This window comes from Eretmochelys imbricata, chromosome 2 (assembly GCF_965152235.1).
Source record: "Eretmochelys imbricata isolate rEreImb1 chromosome 2, rEreImb1.hap1, whole genome shotgun sequence".
Classification (NCBI taxonomy): Eukaryota; Metazoa; Chordata; order Testudines; family Cheloniidae; genus Eretmochelys; species Eretmochelys imbricata.
The window spans coordinates 43,401,568-43,428,131 of NC_135573.1; the positions used below are offsets into that span (position 1 = coordinate 43,401,568).

Consider the following 26,564-nt stretch of genomic DNA (forward strand, 5'->3'; position numbering starts at 1 on the left):
AAAGTGAGATTTTTGAAAAATATTAGCTATGCAGAATGATTAGCACTGGTACAGTATGCACATCTTGTTAATAAAAATATTTGACACTGAAAGAATGCCTCGAAGTATTATCATAAAAGTAGATTTTTTTTTTTCCTGGTGAATAGTATGAAAATCCCAGTATCCACACACTGTAATACACTCAGTAAATCTGTCATGACTGAATGTAACCTTTATTACATGCAGACTGGGAGTTAGATCATGCCATTTCTTAGGCACTGCAGACTGAATGTTGATGACATACACATTACAGGACAGGCATGTTTTAGCAGGGCACAGCTGCAGGCAGAAGCTAAAGGACAATTCATTGTTCATGTATATCTCTTTTTTTGTTTTTGCTCTAGATAAATGTTTTATCATTAACAGACTGCTTCTTTAAAACGCCTGTGTGTAGGTAGCTAAAGCAGCCTGCAAAATGCAGGAGAAGCTTAGCTTTACTGTGAAGTCTGAGTCTGAGTGTAACCTAACTAGCTAGAGGATATGCAATTCCTGATTGACAGCAGGACTAGCATTATGCAAATGCTGTAAGAGCGAACAGCAGCTGGGGAACAGTGATCAGGGGCTCTGTTAGGGATCTCTCTACACACGCCACACTTATCTCTCTAGTTTTTATCTCTTCTGCTGTTGTGTTTCATTTCAACAATCAATAAATTACACAAAACAATTGTTGCTTTTTTGACAATATTAAATTTAAAATCTCAGAGCAGTTTCAGCTTTTCAGCTAGAGATCTGTGAGAGCTTTTTACTCAAGCTAAATTGGTTAAATTTCAGCTGGGTAACGTGCTTATCTTTAAACCTTTCTGTTTTTAAATCCTGTGTGTCTGGTCCCTTCATACTAAAGTGTATTTTGCTTGTTTCTTCCCGTCGTCTTCAGTCTGAAGCCTTATGTAGGTCAGGCTTGGCTTAAGCAGATTTCCTGAACCTGCGTCAGCTTAAGCTGAAGGAATTTTAATAAACCCTCCCTTGTAGGCGTGGGCCTAAATGAGACTAGCCTAGTTAAGCCTGATCTTTTTCTGTTTGTGAAAAAGAGCTGAGCAGAGCTAGGGACTGCATGGTGGTTTCAAAAACTGCCTCCTTAATTCAGAGATAACAATGGTTGGGAAGGCCAGATCTTCTAATTTTACCTTATCTGAAAAGCTTGATTTGCTAAAACTTGTGAAGCCGTATGTTAAAATTCTTGAAGAACATACCAATAAGCATTCAGTAATAGTGGAAAAAAACAAATGCTGGGATATCATAGCCGATAACTACAATGCCATCGGAGTAGATCGTCCTCCTCGTACTGCACAGGGCCTGCGCACGCTGTACAAGAGGCTCAAAGAATATGCCAAACAGGAGCTATTGCAGCAAAAGGAGACCCATTCAGATTATAAAAGCAGCATTTCTGAGCCAACCAAGAAAGTTGTGGAGATGATTCCACAGATTTCCAGTGTGTGTTTAAGAGACAGGAGCAGTTTACAAAGGTGAGATTCATTTTACTTTGTTATTAAATTAAAATTATAGCGCCTCCTACCTACTTTATACGTCTTATTCTTAACTTGAGTTCAGTGTCCTAAAGCAAATACCCACAACAGAGCTGAAAAGGATTGGAAACAATAGTAAGATACTATTTCCTTTGTTTTATGGTGACTTAACATTGCATTCTATTTTCAGCTGTGTTTCAAAGCTTGTTTCAGTGTCTTGTGTCATATTCTGGAAGGTGAGGGTTAAGAGGGAATCACAGAGAAATAGTAGCTCCAACCTCTACCCCTCCCTCACCTTTTAATAGGCAGATTATTCAAACACCGAAGAACTGATGGCTATTCTCCTCCATTTAAGGTAATACTGCAGTCATCTTGCTGCATATAAAACTATTACCAGTTTACATAAGATCCATATAAAGTTCAGGGAACAAAGAAATCTATTTCGTATACCTTGTCTGTATCATAAATTATTCTGTTAGGCAAATATTGAATATGTTTTAATTGAATCCAGATCTTAAGTACTTTGTCTCCATACAGTAAAGTGCCTTTAACAATACAAATAGATTTGTACAGATTACCTTTCCTTCACTTGCTGACATTTTCTGAAACCAGAGCAAAGCTAATTGCAAAATAAACTGTAAATAACAATACATGTATTGTATGCTAGGCAGTTTGGAAGCATATAGACAGAGATTGAGGAGCTACAGAATCAGAAGTTTTTTCTTTTGTAGTTCTTTAGTGCTCCATGAAGTAAGAGACTGTCTAGATTTGAATCAGACATAGTACAAGCAGGCAGTGGGCAAGCTTCTCCCCACAACTGCTATAATGCCCCTCAGTTCAGACTTGCAACACACTCTACTGGTACAGTATTGATCTTTCCAGGATCAGACACTGCCAGGGTCAGATTTTGCTTCCTCTGGATGCAGATATTTTAAACTAACAAGGATAAAAGTAAACATGATAAAGCTACATTTTTACATTATTTTCATTAGCAGATCAAAATAATATGTGAAGTTGGCTTCCCATTAATCAGATACTACGTATAGTTGGTTGGTGCAACAGCTAAGTGTTCTAAGGGAAGCTGGCATGTGCACACATGGGAAGTTTGATTCATGGTGCCAATGGCTGAACTGAATGGTAACAATTGTCTAAATCCTAACGTGCCAGATGCTCTTAAAAAAAAGAAATAACATGCTCTTGTGGGGCTTTGTTGTAAAGAAATCTGTAACACCAGTGCAGCCTAGTTGCTACTGGTGAATGCCCATATAGGTAAAATTCAAAAGATCTTATAAAAAACAAAACAGCCTTTTTAATTAGGTATAAAAGTGATGTTTTGATCACCACCTCCTGTAATGAAAAAATTAGTCTGAGAGCTATAGATGTTACCGGGACTTGTATATAGTAATGGTGCTTTTCATGCACAGCATATTCAAGAGCCAGTGATCTCCATAATTTGACTCCTGCAACGCAAACATATTTGAAATCTGTTAGGACTCTGAGAACAGTGAATTGGGGCCCAAAATGATTTCCCCTAATATACCAGTTGGTGCACTAAGTATTGGAGAAATACTTTTAAATAATTTATGCAAAATGCACTATTATTTTGTATTCTTTCATTTTAACCCTGAATTACACCCCCCACCCAAACATAACCAGTTTTAACCCATTATAACATGACTTAGTTTTTGGAGGTATATATAAGTAGGTGACAAAGTCCTAATGTCACCTGGTATCTGGTAAGAAATTCTTACCTTAATTTAATTTAATTAAACAAAACCTGTGAATCATGGGTGCCTCAGGGTTATAAATACCACCCCCATTATGGTAACTGTTATTTCCCTTTCTTTCAGTGGAGTTGGCAGGAGTCCCATTATAACTGCCAAAGAAGAGCTTCTCTTATTACAGTTCCTTCTTTCTGTTTTCACCTTCTATCTTACTGTTGTTTAGCTCTTAAGAAACTAATTAGAAATAGGTTTAGAGTAGCCCAAGGAAGCTTATGCTCTAATAAATTTGTTAGTCTCTAAGGTGCCACAAGTACTCCTGTTCTTTTAACTAGAAATAATCCACAGGTCTGAGTCACATGGAGACTTAGCATTTTGCTAGTTTCTTGGTGGGGTCCACTGTAGTGGATCAGTGTAGATTTCTCACCATTGGGCTGTTCTAGACCGTATCAACTCCCTGTCAACCTCACCTCCCCTTTCTGGGAGCCTCTCTTTCTCTTTAGCTTGACCTGCTTCTCCTGATACTTGTTTCCACCCCTTGCCTCAGGCTAGGAACAGCAAGGAAGGGTGAGGAAGGCCACATTAGGAGCTGAGGCTATGGCAGGAAGAAAAACAGCATGTAGCCAGCAGTGGAGAAGAGACTGTCAGTAGTACTTGGCAGTGGGAATGGAGCATGATGCTCTTTGCTTGCTTGGGGAGAGAAACATTACTGGTTGGAGGGCACAAGAGGCTCAAGAGAGTGAAGTTTTTGGGTGAAGTGAGAGGGAATGAGGTACTATATTTATTATAAGTGAAGCAGGAAACAACACCTATAATTAGGCTTGCCCAACACTTCTCATTTTAAGACCTGTTTTCAATTGCTTATAACTTTGCTAAAGTTTAATAATTTGGGTTGAAAGTTTCCATACCAAGTGCTAGCCTTGGGCTGAATTTTTTTAATTCTGTGTTTGTACAGTATCTAATGTACAAATAATAATTTTCATTAAGAAGCTCTACTGCCTCCATGCTTTAAAGCAGGATGGTCGCCCTGGTGTCAGTGATGTGCCTTTTGCCATCCTTATGAAAATCCATCCAAATTAGGCTCAGTTAGGATCCCCTGAAAATCTATTTGCACATATTCAATAGAGGCTTGTTACCATGTGACAGTTTAATACTCTGAAAATTCTATCTGGGCACGCTCCAGCCTGAAGCTGCAGGGGCTGAGCAGGACTTTCTGTGCAGTTGCTCTTCAGAGCTATCGGGGATGGAACAGAAACTTAGTTTTGTATGCTCTCAGTACTTTGCCTGCTGGCACCCAGACAGCAAGGAGGAGGAGGAGGAAGGTTTCTGGATAAAATGCAGAGGAGTGAGAAGCTAGACCTGAGGGATGGCTGGGGATGGTGGGAGAGACTGGGAGGAAGGGGTGGGGAGGTTGAGAGACTGGGGCATGGAGAAAGGGAGTGGGGGAAAGACTGTGACTGAGGACAGTTACCCAGGGGCAGGGTGAAGAAGGGCTAGGAGCAGAGAAGATCAGACTTGCTAGGGGAGAATGGGAATGGGACAGAAAGATCTGTAACCACTAGACTACACTCTCCTTAGAATCTGAAATAACAAAAAATTCCAGCATTTCATCATTCTTCTGCTATCAGGAAATATCTGTGAAACTGTCTGGCAAAACGTTTGCTTTATCTCCTCCTAATGACTAGCCCACGTACAGGATGAGAAGCTACTGTGAATATCATTTACTCGGTTAACTCAAATGGCAGAGGTCTGTACTGTGGATCTAAGAGTTCCAGCCCTACTGGTGAACAGTGTGGTTGGCAGTATTGTTTCACATGCTGGAATTTTGTTTTTTTAGTTTACTTTTTTAAAAATATAGTAAATTGCATACAAAAAGAATGTTAAGGTTGTAAAGTCAAGCACTCAAAAGTTAGGAAGTAAAAGAATTAAGGCCCATGCAACCTTAATTGTCCCCCTTTTGTGTATGTATTATAATACAGTCTTTAATTACATGATCACATTATTTTTCCCACAGGACCCCTGTCTCATTCAGTACACAAGATGTACACTGCTTAAGGAATTAATCTGGGCTGTGTATTGAATGAAGCAGTTGTCAGTAGGCCCCGGGCCTCATTTGTTGTACAAGTTGAAAGGTGTGTAGTGAATGAGGCAGGGTCTTGCATGAAGAGAAAGGATGGTCTCATGGTTAAGGCATTTGAAAACTGGGTTCTATTCCTGCCTCTGCCACAGAGACCCTGATCCACACAGGGATTTAGGTGTTGTGACACTCAGCATTGCAATGCTTGACTTTCAGGTTCCTAGAAAACCACTATCATCACTGGGATCCACATAGCCTGAATTAGGTGTCTATGCTCCCTATACAATGCATAGGGAGAAATAGGTGCCTAAGAATGGGATCCACAAAAGCCCGCACACTAGACAGGGAGTTGCCTAAGCTAGCTAATGGGAGATGCTGCCAAGAAGGGTGTGTCCTAAGCCTTCCCCTCTCATGAAGTTAGGCACCTCCCTGTAGTTGAGATCTAGGTGCCTATCTCTGCATTCTACAGCCAGAAGTCCCTTTCTTGGAGTCAGGCAGTTTAGTTGCCTAAGCAAAAAAATGGAGAAGGAGGTGGATGTGTCTCCTTTATGACTTTTAGCTCAGTGGTTAGAGCACTCACCCAGGATGTGGGAAACCAGGGTTCAATTCCCCCTTATGTATGATGGGAAGAAAGGATTTGAGCAGGGGTCTCCTACCTCTTAAGAGAGTGCCATAACCACAGACATATGGAATATTCTGATGTGGGGCTTCCTCAGTCTCTTCTATAGAATCTGTTCCTCCACTTTGGGTAAATAATTAGAGTCATTGGGGCAGAGTGAGAGAGCGAGACTAACTCTGTAGCTTGGTGGTTAGGGCACCCACCTGACAGATAGGTGACCCAGGGTGTCTAGTTCCCCTGTTTGGGTTGCATAGGGAAGATAGGTAGGGGACTACCTCATTTCCCTTTCTTTGTGGATTTTGCTGGGGCTTAGGCATGAGCTAGATTTCTGGACTTCTAGAGTGAGGCTGCAGTGTACATGCTCAAAGTGAGAAAACATAGGCATCTACCGTAAAAAAGTTATTCATTGAGTGAGTTTTGGTGCCTATGGGATTACGCAGAAGCTGAGACAGGGAACTGTGGATTGCAGTGATGCCTAAAACTGGGATTTAAGCATCTAAGTCCCTTTGTGGGTCTTATGTGATGCTAGGCAACTCACTTAAACTAAACTTTTCACAGGTTGCCAGTAACTATGGTCATGTCTACGCTACCACTTATGTCGTCAAAATTTATGTTGCTCAAGGGTGTGAAAAAAACATATCTCTGAGTGACGTAAGTGTCACTGGCATAAGTGGTAGTGTGCACAGCGCTCCTGCCAACATAGCTACCACCGGTCATTGCAAGTGGTTTAATTATGTTGATGGGAGAGCTCTCCCATCAGCATAGAGCAAGTACAGTAGAGATCTTACAGTGGAGAGCTGCATTGATACAGCTGTGACACTGTAGGGTCTCTAGTGTAGACATAGCCTATGTGTTCCTAATTTTCTGGGTGTCCAAGTTGAGAAATGTGGGGCTAGATTTACAGAAGTGCAGAACACTCAAGCTGAAACTGAAGACAAGAGCTGTGCTTTAAAGAAATAAAGTGCTATAAAATTAATGCTAAGTTCTGTTAAAAAAAAAAAAAAAAAAAAAAAAAGAGGCCATAGGCCCTCAAATTGGGCATCCGAAATTAGTGGACACTTTTGACCTTAATCTCTCTGTGCCTCTGTCATAAATATAAAGGGAAGGCTAACCACCTATAAATCCCTCCTGGCCAGAGGAAAAACCCTTTCTCCTGTAAAGGTTAAGAAGCTAAAGATAATCTTGCTGGCACCTGACAAAAATGACCAATGAGGAGACAAGATACTTTCAAAGCTGGAGGGGCGGAAAACAAAGGGTTCTCTCTCTCTCTGTCTGTGTTTGTCTTTTGCCGGGACCAGAGCAGGAAAGCAGGTCAGAACTCCTGTAAAAAGTTAATAAGCAATCTAGTTAGATATGCGTTAGATTCTGTTTTGTTTAAATGGCTGATAAAATAAGTTGTGCTGAATGGAATGTATATTCCTGTTTTTGTGTCTTTTTGTAACTGAAGGTTTTTCCTAGAGGGATTCTCTATGTTTTGAATCTGATTACCCTGTAAGGTATTTACCATCCTGATTTTACAGAGGTGATTCTTTTACCTTTTCTTTAATTCAAATTCTTCTTTTAAGAACCTGATTGCTTTTTCATTGTTCTTAAGATCCAAGGGTTTGGGTCTGTGTTCACCTATGCAAATTGGTGAGGATTTTTATCAAGCCTTCCCCAGGAAAGGGGGTGTAGGGCTTGGGGGGATTTTGGGGGGAAAAACGTTTCCAAGTGGGCTCTTTCCCTGTTATATCTGTTAGACACTTGGTGGTGGCAGCAATAAAGTCCAGGGACAAAAGGTAAAATAGTTTATACCTTGGGGAAGTTTTAACCTAAGCTGGTAAAAATAAGCTTAGGGGGTTTTTCATGCAGGTCCCCACATCTGTACCCTAGAGTTCAGAGTGGGGAAGGAATCTTGACAGCCTCAGTCCTAGAGCCCTGCAAATCCGCAGGTATCCACTTTATATCCTTTCTGCGTATAGCGGATGCGGATAAAAATTTTGTATCCGCTCAGGGCTCTGACTGTAAGAGCCAGGTGGGCAGCTGTGACGAACCATGGCACAGATCCTCCACCTGCCCTGGGCAGGGAGGCTGGGGGGCAGGGACACTGAATGGAGAGGCTAGGGGACAGGGACACTGGGCTGGGGGCTAGGGGGCAGGGACACTGGGCGGGGGGATGGGACATTTGGCAGAGGGGCAGGGACACTGGGTGGGGAGTGAGGGGCTGTGGTTCCCCACAGCTGCCAGTGCAGCTCTCCCTGACCCAGAACCGGCAGGGAAGGGGGGTGGCTCAAAGCCGCAGTCTGGCCATGGTATGAGCTGTGTGGGGAGCTGCGGCGGATCCTCCACCTGCCCTGGGTGGGGGGCCCGAGTAGCCCCCAGGCAGCTCCACAGGTCTTCCCCCTCCCCTGGCCAGGCCAGTGTGGAGCCCAGACGGAGAGCTGCAGGGAGCCGCGGCAGACCCTCCTCCTGCCCTGGGCAGGGGGCCTGGCAGCCCCGGGGCAGCTCCACAGGCTCCCCCCACCCCCTCGCCAGGCCAGTGTGTAGCCCAGCCGGGGAGCCGTGGGGAGCTGCGGTGGACCCTCCACTTGCCCGTGGTGGAGGGGCTGAGAGTAGCTCCCAGCCATCTTCCCCCCCAGTTGAGGGCAGGTAGAGGGTCCGCGACTCCGCACGGGACTCCCCACAGCAGCCCACGTAGCTCTCGCTGACTGGGCTCTTGCGGGGGGATGCCTCGGAGCCTCAGCCCAGCCCCCAGTGTAGAGCCATGCAAATCCACGGTTATCCACAGATAATTTTTGCGGATCGGATGCACGTACACATTTGTGTAGCCACACAGGACTCTAGGCAGATCCTCATCTGTAAAATGGGAATAATAATACTGTAATACCACTTTCATGGGAGTGTTTTGAAAATAAATTCATTAATATCTGTGAAGCATTCAGATTCTGTAGAGATAAGCACCATAGAAAAGTCCATAAGGAAGTTAATAATTCTGTCTTCAGAGCAGGATTTGAAAAGTGTGCAGTAAATGTGGCCTAGGGTCACACATTCAGCAAGGAGGATAACCAAAATATTGAATAGCTGATCATTAAGTAAGCATCATCCGTCCTATGCACTAAAGAAGAGAAGGGTCCTGTGGAAAAAAATAATTTGTAATCATGTAATTAAAAACTATATCATAATGCATATGCACTAGGGGGGCAATTAAGAGTGTATGGGTCCTAATTCTTGTACTTAACTTTCTTGGCTGGCCAGCCTTCCTCCTCCCTGACTGTGATTTCCCACCTGCACTCCATGCTATGACTCTCTTGCTACCTTACAGCTACTCAGGTCACACAGACAGACACACACACACTGCAAGAGAAAAAATAATGCAGGCAGAAGTCCAGCAGCAGAGTGGGGGGCTCTCCAGTTTATTTCATTTAGTGCAGCATATATGATTACTTCCTTGTGGGTAGGTAGCAAATGTGTGCATTTGGTGCAAGTGGCTCATGGCCCATAAAGTTCATGCCTGGGCTCTTCAGACCAGAATGGCTTAATTGGAGGAGCTAAGGGAGACAGAGGTACATAGATGAGACTTTCTGGGATGCAGTAGAGTGGTCCCACCCCTTCATCTGTCAGTTGAGGAGGATGAAATCTCAGGGAAGGAGAACATCAAGCTGGAGCAGAGGGAAACAATCCCATAGTTGGAACCTTCCTTCCAGATGATGTCCTGGTATCTTCTCACGCTGAGGATACCTCTCTGTGGGAGGGGACCCCTGTTATTAGGAAAAGACAGGTAATTGTAATGGGGGATTTAGTTATTAAAAATATAGATAGTTGGATTTGTGATGACTGGGAGAACCATATGGTGAATAACCTGCCAGGTCTGAAGACCTCTCAAGACATCTAAACAAACTTCTGTGCAGTGCTGGGGAGCACATAGGTACCAGGAACATAGGGAAAGGTAGGAGAGAGGTCCTAAAGGCCAAATTCAGGCTGCTAGGTAAGAGATTAAAGTCCAGGACCCATTAGTAGCATTCTCTGAAATGCTTGCAGTTCCACATGCAGGGCTAGTTAAACAAATAGAACTACAGGGTCTCAGTATGTGGATGAGGTGATGGAGTTTGGAGGAGGGAGTTAGATTTATTAGGAACTGGAGAATCTTTTGGGAAAGGAGGCTCTATACAGGTAGGATGAGCGCCACCTAAACCAAAATGGAACCAGATTTCTGGAATGTAAAAAAAAGAGGAGTTTTAAAATTAAGAAAGCTGACAGATGTGGAAGAACACAGGGTTCAGACAGACACACCCCTTAGGGGAGGATTTATTAAAGGGAATACTTTAAAACCTAGTAAAGAGAAGAGGATAGAAGTTGATAAAGTACAGGTAGGATCTGAAGAGAAACAGTTAAATGAAAAAGAGTGCCTTTCAGTTACATCACATGAAGGCAAACAGCTAAATATTGACAAAATTTTAAAATTGTTTGTATATTAATGCAAGAAGTTAAAAAGCTAAGATGAGTGAACCTGACTGCCTGGTATTAAATAAGGCTATTGATATAATAGTCATCACAGAAACTTGGTGGAATTATGATAATCCGTGGGATGCAGGAATATCGGTACAAAATATATAGGAACGACAGAGTAGATTGTGCTGGTGGGGGAGTGGCACTACATGTGAAAGAAAACATGGAGTCAAATATAGTAAAAATCTTGAATGAATCAAACAATACTATAGAATCTCTGTGGATGGAAATTCCATGCTTGAATAATGAGCATAGCGGGAGGAACATACCACCGCCTGGCCAGGATGGTTATTGTGATTGAGAAGTACTCATGAAGGTTAGAAAGTCTTCAAAAACAGAACAGTTAAAACCTCAAAATAAGGGGAGATTTCAACTATCCTCATATTGACTGGAAGCGTGTCACCTCAGGATGGGATGCAGAGAAAAAATTTCTAGACACCATTAATGATGACTTCTTTGAGCAGCTAGTCCTGGAATCCACAAGGGGATGGGCAATTATTGATTTAATCCTAAATGGATCTGGCCCAGAAAGTGATAATACAATAAAAGCTGTTTTATCTGGCACTTCACCAACCGGAAAGCTCTATAAACCGGGATTTGAGCTTCATTAAAATTCTGGTTTATAGTCCGGTTGGTGCAGAGCTCACAAGGGGTTGTGGTACAGGAAGGGGTTTGGAGCGTGGGCTCTGGGAGGGAGTTTGGGTGCGGGAGAGGGCTTGGGGTGCGGGAGGGGATGCATAGTGCTGGATCCAGGAGCCACTCACCTCGGGTGGATCCCCACAAGCGGCGACCTGTCCTGGCTGCTCCTAGGCGGACATGCGACAGACGGCTCTCTGCGCTACCTCACCCCAAGTGCTAGCAATGCAGCTCCCATTGGCTGGGAACTGTGGCCAATGGGAACTGGAAGAGCAGCTCCTGTGGGTGGAGGCGGCGCGCAGAGCTGCTTGCCGCACCTCCGTTTTTAGGAGCAGCCGGGACAGCTCACAGCTTGCAGGAGCCGCCTGAGGTGAGCAGCCCCCGGATCTGGCATCCCGCACCCCCTCTTCCGCACCAAACCCCCTCCCGCATCCAAACTCCCTCCTTCTTAGTTAACCGGCATTTTTCACTTACCTGCACCTCCCATTCCCCCAACATGCCAGATAAAACAGCTTTTACTGTACCTGAACCACTCGGTAATAATAGTGACCATAATGTAATTAAGTTTAACATCCTTTTAAGGGGAAAAATACCAGAGAAATCAACCACAGTAGCATTTAACTTCAGAGCTACATAAAAATGGGGAGGCTAGTTATAACGAACAGTCACAAGTTAAATGGCTGCAAGCTGCATGGAAAGTTTTTAAAAACACCATAATAGAGGCTCAAATTAAATGTGTACCCCCAGTAAAAACAAACTACAAGATGACCCCCCCCCCCAAAGCCATCATGGCTAAACAATAGAGTAAAAGAGGTGGTTAGAGACAAAAAGGCATCTTTTAGAAATTGGAAGTCAAATCCTAGTGATGAAAATAGAAAGGAACATAAACTCTGGCAAGTCAAGTGTAAAAGTGTGCTTAGGCAGGCCAAAAGAGAATTTTGAAGAGCAACTAACAAAGGACACAAAAACTAAAACCATTTTTGCTGTTAAGTACATCTGAAGCAGGAAGCCTGCCAAACAGTCAGTGGGGCGACTGGACAATTGAGCTGCTAAAGGAACACAGAGAAGACAAGGCCATTGCAGAGAAATTGAATGAACTCTTTGCATTTGTCTTCACTGCAGAGGATAAGAGGGAGATTCTCACACATGAAACATTCTTTTTAGGTGACAAATCTGAGGAACTGTCCCGGGTTGAGGTGTCAATAGAGAAGGGTTTGGAACAAATTGATAAATTAAAGAGTAATAAGTCACCAGGACAAGGTGGTATTCACCCAAGAGTTCTGAAGGAACTCAAATGTGAAATTGCAGAACTACAAACTGTGGTCTGTAACCTATCATTTAAATCAGCTTCTGTCCCAGATAACTGGCAGATAGCTAATGTGACACCTTTTTTTAAAAAAGGCTCCAGTGGTGAATCTGACAATTACAGGCCAGTAAGCCTGACTTCAGTACCCGGCAAATTGGTTGAAGCCATAGTAAAGAACAGAATTATCAGACACATGGATGAACATAATAAGTTGGGGAAGAGTCAACATGACTTTTGTAAAGGGAAGTCATGCCTCACCAAACTATTAGAATTCTTTGAGGGGGTCAACAAACGTGGACAAGAGTGATCTAGTGGATATAGTGTATTTGGATTTTCAGAAATCCTTTGACAAGGTCCCTCACCAAAGGCTCTTAAGCAAACTAAGCATTCATGGATAAGAGGGAGGGTCCTCTCATGGATTAGTAACTGGCTTAAAAATAGGAAACAAAGGGTAGGAATAAATGGTCACTTTTTGGGGTGGAAAGAGGTAAATAGCAGGGTCTCCCAAGGATCGGTACTGGGACCAGTGCTGTTTAACATATTCATAAATGATCTGGAAAAAGGGGTTAACAATGAGGTGGCAACGTTTCAGATGGTCCAAAATTACTCAAGATAGCTAAGTCCAAAGCAGACTCTGAAGAGTTGCAAAGGGATCTCACAAAACTGGGTGATTGGGCAACGAAATGGCAGATGAAATTCAATGTTAAATTCAATTCAATGATAAATGCAAAGTAATACACATTGGAAAACATAATCCCAACTGTACAGCCAAAGTATTGGGGTCTAAATTAGTTATCTCTTAAGAAAGAGATCTTGGTATAGTTGTGGCTAGTTATCTGAATACATCTGCTCAATATGCAGCAGCAGTCAAAAAAGCTAACAGAGTGTTAGGAACCATTAGGAAGGGGATAGATAAGAACACCCAAAATATCATCATGCCACTATATAAATCTGTGAGTACAGTGTGCAGTTCTAGTAAATCCATCTAAAAAAACTAAGATATACTAGAATTCAAAAAAATACTGCGAAAAGCAACAAAAATAATTAGGGGTATGGAACAGCTTTTTTTTTGTTGTTGGGGACCAGAGATTAAAAAGGTTGGAACTGCTGATCTTAGAAAAAGAGATGACTAAGGGAGGATATAATAGCAGTCTATAAAATCATGAACGATGTGGAGAAAGTGAATAGGGAAGTGTTATTTACCCCTTCACATAACACAAGAACTGGGGTCACCCAATGACATTAATAAGCAACAAGTTAAAAACACATGAAATAAAGTGCTTCTTCACACAGTGCACAGTTAACCTGTGGAACTCATTACCAGGGGATGTTGTGAAGGCCAAAAGTATAACTGAATAAAAGAATTAGATAAAATCATGGAGGATAGATCCATCAATGGCTATTAACTAGGAGGGTCAGAGATGTAGCCCCATGCTCTAAACCTCTGTCAGAAACTGGGATTAGATGACTGAGGATGGAGCACTCTGTAAATTTCATCTGGTACTGGACACTGTCAGAAGACAGGATGCTGGGCGAGATGGACCATGGTTCATCAGACAAAATAATATTTATATTTTGAGATTCCATTTATTAGGAATTTTTTTCTCTTAAAATTTGCTTTTGGTCAACTTCTTGTAAGATAAATTAAGCGAAGAGACTTTAGTTAATATTAACATAGGAAAATACAATTTGTATTCTTATTCATATAAAATAGGAGCTATAACCCTTGAAAACTAAAGGTTTAAAGTGATGGGCTTATATGTTTTTCTACCAGGGCTGTTTTCAGAAATGAGTAGCACTCTAGGTCAGAGGAGGAGTGGATGAGGGTGGCACTGGGGAGAGGAAGTATCAGCTGGCAGTGAAACTGTTTCAGCAGGGACCACTTAAATCTAAATGCTGTTCTCTCTCTCTCCCATCCCACTCTGTTGTTAGTGCATAAGAGTTGCCTGCTTCTGTCATTTTCACTTTCTTCTCCTGCATTGCTCCCTTGCCTGCTTATCACTGATAGCTTTTGCTTTACCCATCCTGTGGGAGAAGAAGGGCCCACCAGGCTGGTTCTGTCTAATCTATGTAGCCTCCTTCATGGTAGAATATAATACCCAAAGGAGGAAGACAGAGTGAGAGAGAGACTATCTTTATGAGAGAGATAATCCCAGTCAGTATACTGGTGAGGTTTTGCCTGTATTTTATCTGGCAGAGGGGCAACATTTTAAACAAATTATTCTTGATTAGCTATGTCACAGTTGCAGGATAACTGCACCTCTGTTCTCCCACAGTTGTCCCTCAAAGGCACCTACTTACAGGTTTCTGGCTCCCAGCCATCCCCCTCTTGGATGGAGACCCACATCTCGCTCCCTCCTGAGCAGGGATTTTTAAGGCTGCACAGTTCCCTGCCTTACACTTTGATATCCCTACCAAGCCACACTGCCTTAAAAGGCCTGTGCTTTGTTTTCTGACCAGTGTGTTGCCCACAGTTATAAATTACCTCGCAACTCCTAAGCAAGTATATTTATTCTTAAGGTAAAAGCATTATAGGGGAAAACATATTAAAACAATAAAAGAACCTACACCTGGGCTAAAAAGGTTATTAGAGGTCACCCCCAATTTCTGCTTTGGGGCTCTGGTAAGTTTTAGTCCTTTTAAACCCACCTAACTGGGTTTTCCCGATGGTTATCATTTCATTTTAGATACAGAACGGAGACAGGGCAGATCAGTTGCTTTTTTTAATACAGCTCAATCTTCTGATCTTGGTCCTTTGTGACAGGTAATCAACAGACTCCTCAGGGTGCACCTTTGAAAGACTGTTTTGGGGTTTTTTTATGCATAACTGGAGTTGTGGAATTTGCATTAGCCTTTCCCTAGGGATTCCTCAGGAAATCCACTTAACACTTTCTATCCCAAAAAGTACACATTTATTTGGCACAACTCAGTATAGTCTCTTGAAATCCTATGTACTTCCCAGGGCTTACATCTGTCACCTCTCCCCACTAGGGAAGTTGCATACAGTCCTAGCTCACCTTAATAAAGTAAGGTCTTCCAAGATATATTGCAGGAAATTGCCATATTTATCACAAATTAAATTTGCTCCTATTTTTGTATATAATGGCTTTTGTTTACAGATAATGACTTAATTATTATATATATGTTTTAGTGCTAATATAGATAAAGAAATGGTTGCTGGTACCAGTTCCCCACAAGCAGTGTTGGATCACCATCCTGTCACAATGGAGTTGGAACCAGAAGAGGATGTCAAACCTCCTCCTTCCTTGGCTGTAGATTCACAGCAGAGTGAGGACTTAGAACAAGGAGAAGAACACCAATTGGTGCATGTTATGGAGAGATCTCCTTCAACTTCACTGTCTTCTGTTGATATGAGAATGATGTTGTCTTCATCTCCCATCCCAAGAAGAGATGATTTTTTTAGGCTCGAGGTTGGAGAACGCTTTAGGCCAGCATGTGGGTATGAGCCACAGATGTTGCAAATGCTGAAAGAGGAGCATCAGATAATCTTAGAAAATCAAAGAAAAATTGGGCTTTATGTCCAAGAAAAGAGGGATGGCTTGAAAAGAAAGCAGCAGTTGGAAGAAGAGCTACTGAAAGCAAAAATCAAAGTAGAGAAGCTGAAGGCAATAAGACTACGACGTGATCTGCCAGAATACAACAGTCTTTAAATATTTATCATCTCTGTCATATAATCTGAGATGTTTTATTCTCTGAGATACTTTATAATACATTCTTTTTGCCTAGCAAAATGATTTTTTATGTTAATTTGGATGGATCAAAATCTAGCCTTGAAAAACGAATGCATGTTTTCCATTTTGTTTATGTACATTAGCAAAAATGTCAAATGTCTTTCACAGGTTTGAGTCTTCTCAATATTTCTAGTCTGAAGTATAAGCAGATGCTGTAGCTCTGTGTGTAAGATAAAAAACTGCCTTTGGAAATCTTCCACTGATCTTTATTAGAGCTGGAACAAGCTAATGAAAATTTAGACAGGTGTTCTTAAAGGTGTTGATTTTATGCTTTATTCTTTTTTTAAAGCAATTCTTATCCTTTTTAATATTCTTTATGAAGTTATTTGAAGGTTAATAAATATATAGAGAGAGAAGAAATAAAGGCCATGTTTCTTTATATATCTTTTTCACTCATTTTAAATTTGTAAAGCCTATGGCAATGATGAGATTTTGCTAATGTGTTATATTAGCTTGGAGAACATAGGAAACTGACTGGATTATTTTATTTTTTAATGCTCAACTGAGGAAAGGTTGAACACATATCTTTTATAATATTCAGTGTATGAAAGTTTCCATATGATAATTTCAAAATAGAAATGCTGAAGGCAACATTTAAATTTTCAGAACTGCACGCATGCATAATTTGTGTGCACAGTTACTGTGATTGTGTATTCAATTGTGGTAATTACACTGGCAAGTGACTAGAAAGATATCTAATTTGTTCATTTCCATGCATAATTACTATGATACATGTGCAACCAAGACAGATGCAGGTGCATTTGGATCAACATCACTGTTATGCTATAGCTACCAAAATGCCATAGTTTCTCTACATAAATAATTTGTGACCCAAAATCCAAGTAAGATTCTTTATGATCTAGGATAATTTTTGTGAGTGGTACGCCTTTTTTTTATTTATTTACAAATAAAAATCCCAAACACACAAAATAAATCCATTCTCCTATCCTTCCTAGCAACATCCCTTGCTTACAGTATAGTCCCTATACTGTTATGACCACTATCAAGGAAGCAGGGAGGCAAATAAATGCCTGTCAATCATAGCTATTACATAAGCTCCAGACTGCCCATTTCTTCATGGTTCTTTGCCTTCTGCCCTCTGGAATCATGGAGCAGCACCTGCCTCAATCCTCTGACTCCATATTTCTTCTAACACTATTTTCCCTTCTTCCAACTTCTAGCACAAGAAAAGGATATGAAATACAGGGTAAAGGAAAAAGAGAGAAAACATTCTACCTGTGTCTGCTGTCTAGAGCCCCAGCAACACAGAGAGGACAAAAGCAGCAATAAGGAGGCCATTCCCTCCTATGGCTGCTTCCACTCATGACTCTATCCACCAATGCTCTTTAGATCAGCTGCTTTCTCTACCCACACAGGGTCTCTCCATATGGGTGAGGAGCAGCGGTCTGCATCAGTAGATGAGGTAAGCCCTGCTACTACTTATCGGTCTCCTGGGCCCCTCAGGATATCTTTATAACCGCAGGTGTGACTGATAACAGTCTGAAGACTGTAGGATTGCATAGGTTTAATTAAGGGCTTAACTGAGCCTAAAGTACCTTTATTTGTGATGCGGTTGTGAGAGATGGATAGAAACCAGCTTGACTGTCAGAACCCAGGATGAGTTTGTGGAATTATGTGAGGTAGCGGGGTGGGGGGGGCTGGGAAAGTGAGAGGAAACAAATCTTTTACTTGCAACCTGAGGAAATCGAAATCAGTGAGATTCAATGAATATGGAACTCCCAAACCATTTTTTTCCCCCTACAGTCAGTTTAGGGTAGAGCAGAACTTTAAGCCCACGTCTACACTCACACTTATATCGACAAAACTTATGTCGCTCAGGTGTGTGAAAAAAACACACACCTGGGTGACATAAGTTTTGCCAGCATCAGTGCTCATGTATATAGCTCTGTGTCACTGCTCATTTAGGTGGTTTTATTATGACAGGAGAGATCTCGTGTAGAGCAGCTACATGAACGATCTTACAGCAGCGCAGCTGCATTGGCACATCTGTGCCACTGTAAGTTCACTAGTGTAGACATGGCCTAAGATTAGAGCCCCATTCTCTGTATTGTGCCTTTTGTATGCCTTGAAGGGTTAACCTCCAATAACTAGCCTTGATTTCAGTACACACCCTGGCCAACCCCAGCATTCCTCAATTCCAAGGTACTGATATGTCTTGTAGAGCTGGAACCACTTCCACAGGACATTCATTTTCCTGAGCCTACAAGACTGAAAACTTTTTAAAAATAAGAGGCATTCTTCCTGCTGTACTTTACCACCCAGGATGTGGCTTCTGAGGAATGGGAACCAGCATAAAGTAAATTTTCAGTGCCTACCTCATAGCATGGAAATACCTGGCTTTGCCGGAGAATCTAGGTTCTGCTTATCCAGTGTTATGGGGTAGATGCCAAGTTGTTTCTATGTTCTTGTTCCAAGTTCTCATAGATGTGGTCCCACATTCAACAGAGGCCGGAATGAGGTCGAATAGGGCTTATGGTGTTGCAGTGGTTGTCTTGCCTACAACTCACTCTGCACTGGTTATCAGAGCCCCCCGCATAGACTTTGGAAGCTTTTTGACATAAATGTCCATTTCTTTCAACATCTCTCTCTACAGATGTTATCTCTGTGAGGGCCAGAACCATGCAACTTTCCACTCTTTGCCAGCATCAGGTGGCTTCTCACCAGGAATGGAGAGGTAGATGCAAAGACCAAATTGGCAGAATCTCCCCAGCGTTTTAGATTCTGGGAGGAAAAGAGTTGGGTGGATGAAGACATAATAGAATATGGAGGTCCCATGAATCATAGAATATCAGAGTTGGAAGGGACCTCAGGAGGTCATCTAGTCCAACCCCCTGCTCAAAGCAGGACCAATCCCCAATTTTTTCCCCAGATCCCTAAATGGCCCCCTCAAGGATTGAACTCACAACCCTGGGTTTAGCAAGCCAATGCTCAAACCACTGAGCTATCCCTCCACCCCCAAAGACACTTTCTCCACCATCCTCACTCCATATTATGATTGTATTTTTTCTGTTCTGTTTGTAAGAGAAAGGAGTTTTCTCTTCTTCTTTGTGCTAGCGGCATCTTCTATCCAGAGACTTCTCATATTTCCAGTTTCCTTTTTTCTAATTTCATCATGGTGGATCTTTCAATTCTTGGGTCATTTTGCAGTTTGCTTGCACCTTGTCATGTGGGTTTACTTCTACCTTTAGCCATCCTCCTTCAAATGTACTTTATTTTTTTTCCCATGGAAGATATCCTTTCCTTCTCTTAGTCTATCAAAAAGGCAACCACATTTGGTGCTTCTCTCCCTCCAATTATTATGGGTCTGCACTTTTTCTCTAGCACCCATATCTGGGTTGCATCATCACATTACCTGCCTCTTAGACTTGGACATCTTTCATTTCTTAGAAAGTGTACCTTCACTATTGTTATGTTGCAGCTTTAAGGTATATCTACACTGCAGCAAAAAACAAGCTGTGTTCACACTACAGTGGGTAGCTAAATATGGCAGTGAAAGGCTCTGGCCAGGGGGATGCAGCGGGGAGCTGAGGGAGCCTTTCCGCACTGATGGAGTCTTTCACTGTGGCAACTTCCCACTCTGGCAGCTTCCCACTTTCACTGCCATGGGGAGCTGCTGGAGCCTTTCCCCACTGTCTCCCTGCTGCCAGAGTCTTTCCCTGCTGCTGGAATCTTTTGCCACTGCTTCTCCACTGCATGAAAAGAATCCGGCAGTTGGGAGGCATCAGGACATTACACTGCTATGTTGGAGGCACTGCTTCGGCATGTAGAGAGTGAGTTTTGGCATGTCTTGATGCACCTAAACAGTGCCTCATTATCTAGAATGTTGTTTATACCCATTTGTGGGGGGCATGCAGTTTACGTACTCTACACACTGCCATCAGGAGTATGCTGTGTAGGCATACCCTTAGGCAGTTCTTCTGGACCTGCAGTCTTAGGAACTTCTCTGTTCCAGTACACAGCCTAACTGAACTAACACATATGATCAGGCAGCTTGGAAAACACAGCACCATGTTCTGTCCTTCTCCCTCCCCAGTCTCCGTACCTTACCAGTGCCTCTATCCCTGTCTGCCACAGAAAAGTGTACCTTTAGCAAGGATGAGTGAGTTCAGCCTTCACCTTCGTGGGGTCTCCGAACAGTTTATGAGTGTGCTTCCAGCAAGATAACCATACTAAACAAGTCCTGGAAAGAGCTGCAATCCCAATTTTGAGGGATATATTCATTTGCTTGAGATTGAGGCAAGGAACTGTGATAGTGTTCCCCTCCTTTCCTCTTGACTCAGGACTTTGGAGAAAAATAAGACATGTCAGAAATGATACGACTGCCTCTTTTGTTGCTCTTCATCTTTGAGAACAGGAGTATCACCAAGTTCTCCTCCTTGATAAATGCCCTTCACCTGGAGCATCTGTTCCAGAGACAAGTCAGTTTCCCCAGCTCATGTCACCTAGCCTTGACATCCTCGAAGCTGAATGAAGATGGTCTTTCACTGTAGGATTTTTGGAGGATGTAGCTTGGGGTGTTTCCTCCTGGAGAAGGAGTAAGAACATAAGAATGGCCATACTGGGTCAGATCAAAGATCCGTCTGGCCCGGGGTGGGCAAACTTTTTGGCCTGAGGGCCACATTAGGGTGTGAAATTGTATGGAAGGCCGGGTAGGGAAGGCTGTACCTCCCCAAACAGCCTGGCCCCTGCCCCCTATCTGCCCCCTCCCACTTCCTGCCCCCTCCCACTTCCTGCCCCCCTCAGAACCTCCAATCCATCCAATCCCACCCTGCTCCTTGTCCCCGACCTTCCGGGACCTCTGTCCACTGACGTCCCCGACCCCTAGCCACACCCTTGCCCCCAGACAGGCCCCATGGAACTCCCATGCCTATCCAACCCCCCCTGTTCCTCGTCCCGTGACTCTCCCCAGAACCTCAACCCCATCCAACCACCCCCTGTTCCCCGTCCCCAACTGCCCCGACCCCTATCCACACCTCCACACTGTGACAGCCCCTCTGGGACTTCCACGCCTATCCAATGCCCCCTGTCCCCTGACTGCTCCCAGGACCCTCTGCCGCTTATCCAACCCCTCCGCCCCCTTACCATGCCACTCGGAGCGGCAGGAGCTTGCAAGAGTGGCGGGCCAGAGTGCTGGCAGCGCAGCATGCGGAGGCTGCACAGAAGTGCAGAATTCTGGTATATTGGTGAGGCATGATTTCCCTTTTTAAAAAAACATATTGATTCTTCCCCAACAAATTATATTCATCTATGTGTCTGACAATTTTGTTCTTTATAGTTTCAACCGGTTTGCCCGATACTGAAGTCAAGCTTGCCGCCTTGTAATTGCGAGGAATACCTCTGGAGCTCTTTTTAAAAATTGGCATCACATTAGCTATCCTCCAGTCATTTGGTACAGAAGCTGATTTAAATTTAAATGTTACAAACTACAGTTATTAGTTCTGTAATTTCACATTTGAGTTCCTTAACTCTTTGGTGAATACTGTCTGGTCCTGGTGACTTATTACTGTTTAGTTTATCAATTTGTTCCAAAACCTTCTCTAAGGACATCCCAATCTGTGACAGTTTCTCAGATTTGTCACCTAAAAAGAATGGCACAGGTTTGGGAATCTCCCTCACATCCTCAGCCGTGAAGACCGATGTAAAGAATTCATTTAATTTCTCCACAATGGCCTTATCGTCCTTGAGGAATTGGACTTAAATTTGTACAGTCAGATTGGGACATCGATCTTTCCCTCTATTTTAGGGTTTTCTATAGTGCCTATCACCAAAGTAGCTGACCATTCCTTTATCTGCTAGGTATTAGAGAGAGGGACGGATGCACAATTATGCTCCCTTCAAGTCCTCTACTTTCTATATGGAGGGTTGAAGGTTATTTTGCTGCAATTGCTGCAATATGCAGATCATTCAGGTAAGGGACATTGTCAGTTGCAGGAGAAAGCAGTCTCTTCACATTGAGCTGGGAACCAAAGTACTGGCCTGTTAGCCCTCAGACATTTGTCATTAGTTTTTCAGATGTCTGTAGGTGTCCCTTCTGAAACTGGGAGAAGCATTTCTGAAATTGCTTTCTCTCAAGGAGGCACTTCTAGTTGCTGTTGAATCTCTCTCTTTCAACAGTGAGTGTTTTGAATTAATTGATTATCTCCCTAATTTCCCTTTGTGTCCAACTGTTTTTCTCCCTGAGTGCATGGTCATGTCAAATATTACACAAACTCTTAAAAATATTGTATTCAGAGCTGTAATAAAGGCAAGGCAACTGCTATTGCCCAGAAGGAGCAAGAGCATTGTTCTTGTATGACCAAGGTATGAAATCTCATCCTCATATCAGAAGTGTCACTGCTCTTGAGTAATGATAATATTTTGGGCTTGGCAGGTTTAAATGCCTGTTTCTACTACTAACAAGGCAGCTACTTAGTTTCACCCACCACTACCAGATGGTCCAGTCTTTTGCTGCAGACTCTTGCATTTGGCTACTGTACAGATAAGTTTTGGGATGCAGTTGCTGTCTGTAAGGACCGTTGCCAGGTAAAATGGGAGAACTGGGATCTACAAAATGACAAGGCAGTATTGCTTACAGGTAATCCTGTTTGTCATAGTTCTCTCTTCTTTTGTCTTCCACCTCTCCCGCCTTCTCACTTGGGGTGTTGCCAATTATTTTCTTTCATCTCTGTTGCTATTTTCCTGTTTAAGAATCCACAGCACTAGAATCTAGGTCAGCGAAACCTGGAGCAACTGATGTTCCCACATCGCCCCCAGGAAGTCATGCAGAGCCACATCCAAGGACCATTGTGGCAGTTAGGTGCTGCAAGAAGTACTGCCCAAAGGGGCCAGAGCAGCAGCACCCTGGGGTCCTCTGATTGGACCACTCTTACTTTTTAACCCTGAAGCGTGCCCCAGAAAGTTGTCTGGGCAACCACACAGACTTCTGGCTCGCTGCAACTCCAGACCTTGCCTTGTGTCATCTCTTTTCACTCTCCGATCTTCGGACTCCAACCCCAGCCTGACTTCTACCCTGACTCTTGTCTTCTGGTTTCAGCTCTCACAACTACTCTGACCACTGCCTTGTAGCCGCCTCTGGACTCCACGACACCAGCCTAACAGTACACCTACACCTTAGTATCTTACATCCCGTTTTAGATATTTTTTTCTCACTGGACAGAATAGAGTTTATATATTGTCTTTGATTGACAGACCTTTTGCCCCCAGCTTCCCAATAGGTGAAGCCATAATACTGTCTGTAAGAGCTATTGCTGAGTGGGAGAAGAGAGGATATGACAAACAGGTTTGTTGGTGAGTAATCTTCCCTGATTTCATCTCTAACTCCTTTTAACAAGGTAGTCGGATGCCGGGAGGGTGGGCTGGGGTGCAAAATCCAGGAAGTAAAGAGAGATTACAAATTTTGGAATTTGTTCCATATTTTTGAAAATTGCTTTGTTCCACAGTGTTCAGTTAAAAATACGTGTTATGGAAATGTTAAACTTTACATAGCTCTACAGGCATTAAGCTGAATATATTTTCAATTCTTAAATTTCCATGTTTAAAAAAGCTTTAACAGCACACTATATTTTTGGTTTAATTTCTTATCTTATTCCACAGTATTATAGGGTTGATCAATTCTAGTTGTGATAAAATAATAATAAACAAAAAATCCTTGCAACCGGAGAGAATTTAAATAATTATTGTTCTAGCATATTGACTTCTTTTAAATACTTTGGATGGAAATAAATAGAAACCCTAGAATAGTGAGTTTATTTTAGAAAGAACTTGTATTTTAAAGGTTGAAAATGCAATTTAAAAGATAGCAATGTAGTACATGTGCTTCATAATACACATTTTTGATCTATTTTTATTCCTTTTGAATTTGTTTTTAAATAATCTGAAAAGCTCATTGCATAACATTTTGACACAGTGTTTGCTATTTACTATTGTTACATTTTAGAATTTTAACGGAGCTTCTTTGTGTAACAGATTACTGAAATTAAGATGTCCTGTGAATTATGCGTCTTGCTGATTAATAGTAAAAATGAAAACACTCAGTTTTATCCCAATCAGACTGACTTTATTGATTAAATGGTGTTCTTTATTAAAGTGGAGTCCATGTGGCTTGAACAAAGTTCCATTAGTAGCAAGGATATGACTTCTTTAGATTTTACTGGGTTTTAGCTAGCTAAACTTCTCCGTTGATCCGGCTTATGGATCCTCCACAGTCATTCTGTACTCTACTAAGTTTGGAGATAATTGTGATTCTTACTTTGGGAGAGTAGAGGAGAGAGTGAAATGGCAGGAATGCTTTGTCTTCTGCAACCATGGAATGCCATAGACATTCTCCAGTGTACCTGTCCTCCTTCTGCAATGTGGGATCTGATACCACCCAACATTATGGCTATGTGGAATAATCTCTTGGACCCTGATGTGTTCAAAGATCTCCTGTTGGGTGTAACACTGACAATGGTGTTTCCTTGGCTGACTGGGTATATGAGAACCATACAGTTATAAAATACAAACTAGTTGAGTAATTTTAATTAACCAGTTACACAACCTCATTTCTCATGGTTCTTATATATATGTTGCTTAGCTAAATTACACACTTGAATAAATTTATAAGTTTCATTAGCTGAAATAGAATTTAAAAATGAGAGAGAGAGAGGAAGGAATAAAGATGACTAGGTAATAGTATTTATAAGGTTCAAGGTGTAGTGCTTGGCCAATTTTTGCATATCTCTGTTTACCTTTTAAGTTGCAACTTCTCTGTTTTCTTCCTTTGAAAATGTGTTCATTCAGGTAGAATCTCTCTGCATTCTTTGATAAATTATAAATTAATTTAATCAATCCAGTACGCAGTGGTATAGACCAATTTTAATCATTTGCTTGGATGAATGTAATGAAACAGTTAATGAAACAGTAGGACAAAACAGCTGTATATCAGTAATTCCATTCTGTTCACTTCAGTTGGTAAGCTAGAACACTCTTCTATCTCCTTGTGACTTCTAACCAGCATTTAATAAGTATTGTGGTCACTTAGTCCTTATCTTGGTTCACCTGGCTTCTTGTTGACCTTTAAACATACCAGTTAGAATATATGTTTTAAAATAGAAAACAAATACTTTGTTATATTTGTGCCTGTTAATTATTTTTTAAATAGGTTCTTGTGTACATTCATTTCTGTATAAAATACACATTATGGTCCAAACTATTTCTGTTACTTATGGTTCCAATGCTTTTGGCACAAAAGCTTCTTCAAACTAGAGGGAGTTTGTTATAGCTTTGATTCTCCATATTGTTTAAGTTTAATCAACACATATATTTTATAAAAAACAAAAGAAAATGTTTAAAAAGTTAAAAAACAAAAGAAAATGTTTAAAAAGTTAAGGTTGTAAAGTTAAGCACTTATAAGTTAAGAATCTCCTCAAATGGAGAACCATTTTAGCTAAAACTTTTTTTAAAAAAATTCAGCCTTAAGCACACACCCTGCATGGGAAATTTCAGCCTGAATGGTTAAAATTTGGCAAAGTTATAAGTCATTGAACACAGTGTTTTATAATGGAAATATAACTATAGCTGGTACTACCTGCACTGCCTATAATTAACTGTTAAGAGGTTGTCTATATGGCGAGTAACTGTGTGATAAGCCAAGGTGTGAACTACATTGCAATAGCTTTCCCTGCCATAAAATGATGCGTGGACACTGCTGCAGTGCAGTGAAAGTGCCAGTGTGGGGCAAGATTTGCAATTGCAGGTTTGGGCTGCTTCCCGCAGTGCCAGGTCTGGGCATCTGAACTAAGAGCAGGGAGAATGTCTCCTATACTCTGTGACCTGCTGTGCCCAGGCAGCATAGGAGGAGGAAGCTGTCCAATTTCAATGCAAAGGGGATGAGACCCAGATCAGGGAGATGGGATGAAAGTAGATTAGTACAAAAAAGCCTTGGGGGAGGTGGAGGAGGCTGGTGGCATGGAGAGGAATATTGAGAGTTGAGGGGTGGGGAACTGGTAATGGCTGGGCAAGGAGATTGGGACCTGGGGGGAGACTGAAACTGGCTGAGCAAGGATCCTGGGAGGGAAATGGAGGAGGTTTTGGGAGCTATAAGTACGGGGGATATATGGGATGACTAGGTATGGGGAAGACTAGGACTGGCTGGGCAAGGAGACTTGGGATGAGAACCTGTGGGGTGAGATGGAGGAGTTGCAGGGGGAAGACAGACCTGACGAGAAACCGGAGTATGAGGGAGAAACTGGGACTGACTGGGCAAAGTTACTGGAACAAGGAGATGGAAGGTGGGATGGGGAGGAGCACTGATACTGGACAAGGACTCCGGGGGAGTGCAATTCAGACTGGGAGTCAGTGGGGATTGGGAATATGGGTGGAGGTTGATTGGAGGCAATGCTGCGGTGGGAGAGACATATCTGATGAGGAGCTGGCAGGAAGGGAGATAGGACTCACTGGGCAAGGAA

General features: G+C 42.3%; 2 protein-coding genes across 2 annotated transcripts in view; both read left to right on the forward strand.

Annotated features, from left to right (window-relative positions):
* The window catches only part of RAD54B (RAD54 homolog B), a 122,993-nt gene that overhangs the window by 40,592 nt on the left and 55,837 nt on the right, over window positions 1–26,564 (forward strand). The window lies entirely within an intron of this gene.
* On the forward strand, window positions 1,132–16,360 carry FSBP (fibrinogen silencer binding protein). Its single transcript, XM_077810003.1, has 2 exons — window positions 1,132–1,502; window positions 15,498–16,360. The coding sequence occupies exons 1-2, from the start codon at window positions 1,132–1,134 to the stop codon at window positions 16,015–16,017; spliced, it is 891 nt and encodes a 296-aa protein (XP_077666129.1). The 3' UTR covers window positions 16,018–16,360.

Excerpts from the sequence above, each read along its gene's own strand:
- FSBP (XM_077810003.1), top strand. The coding sequence starts at position 1,132 with ATGGTTGGGAAGGCCAGATCTTCTAATTTTACCTTATCTGAAAAGCTT. Across the intron at positions 1,503-15,497 it reads GACAGGAGCAGTTTACAAAG|TGCTAATATAGATAAAGAAA; the intron begins GTGAGATTCATT and ends TATATGTTTTAG.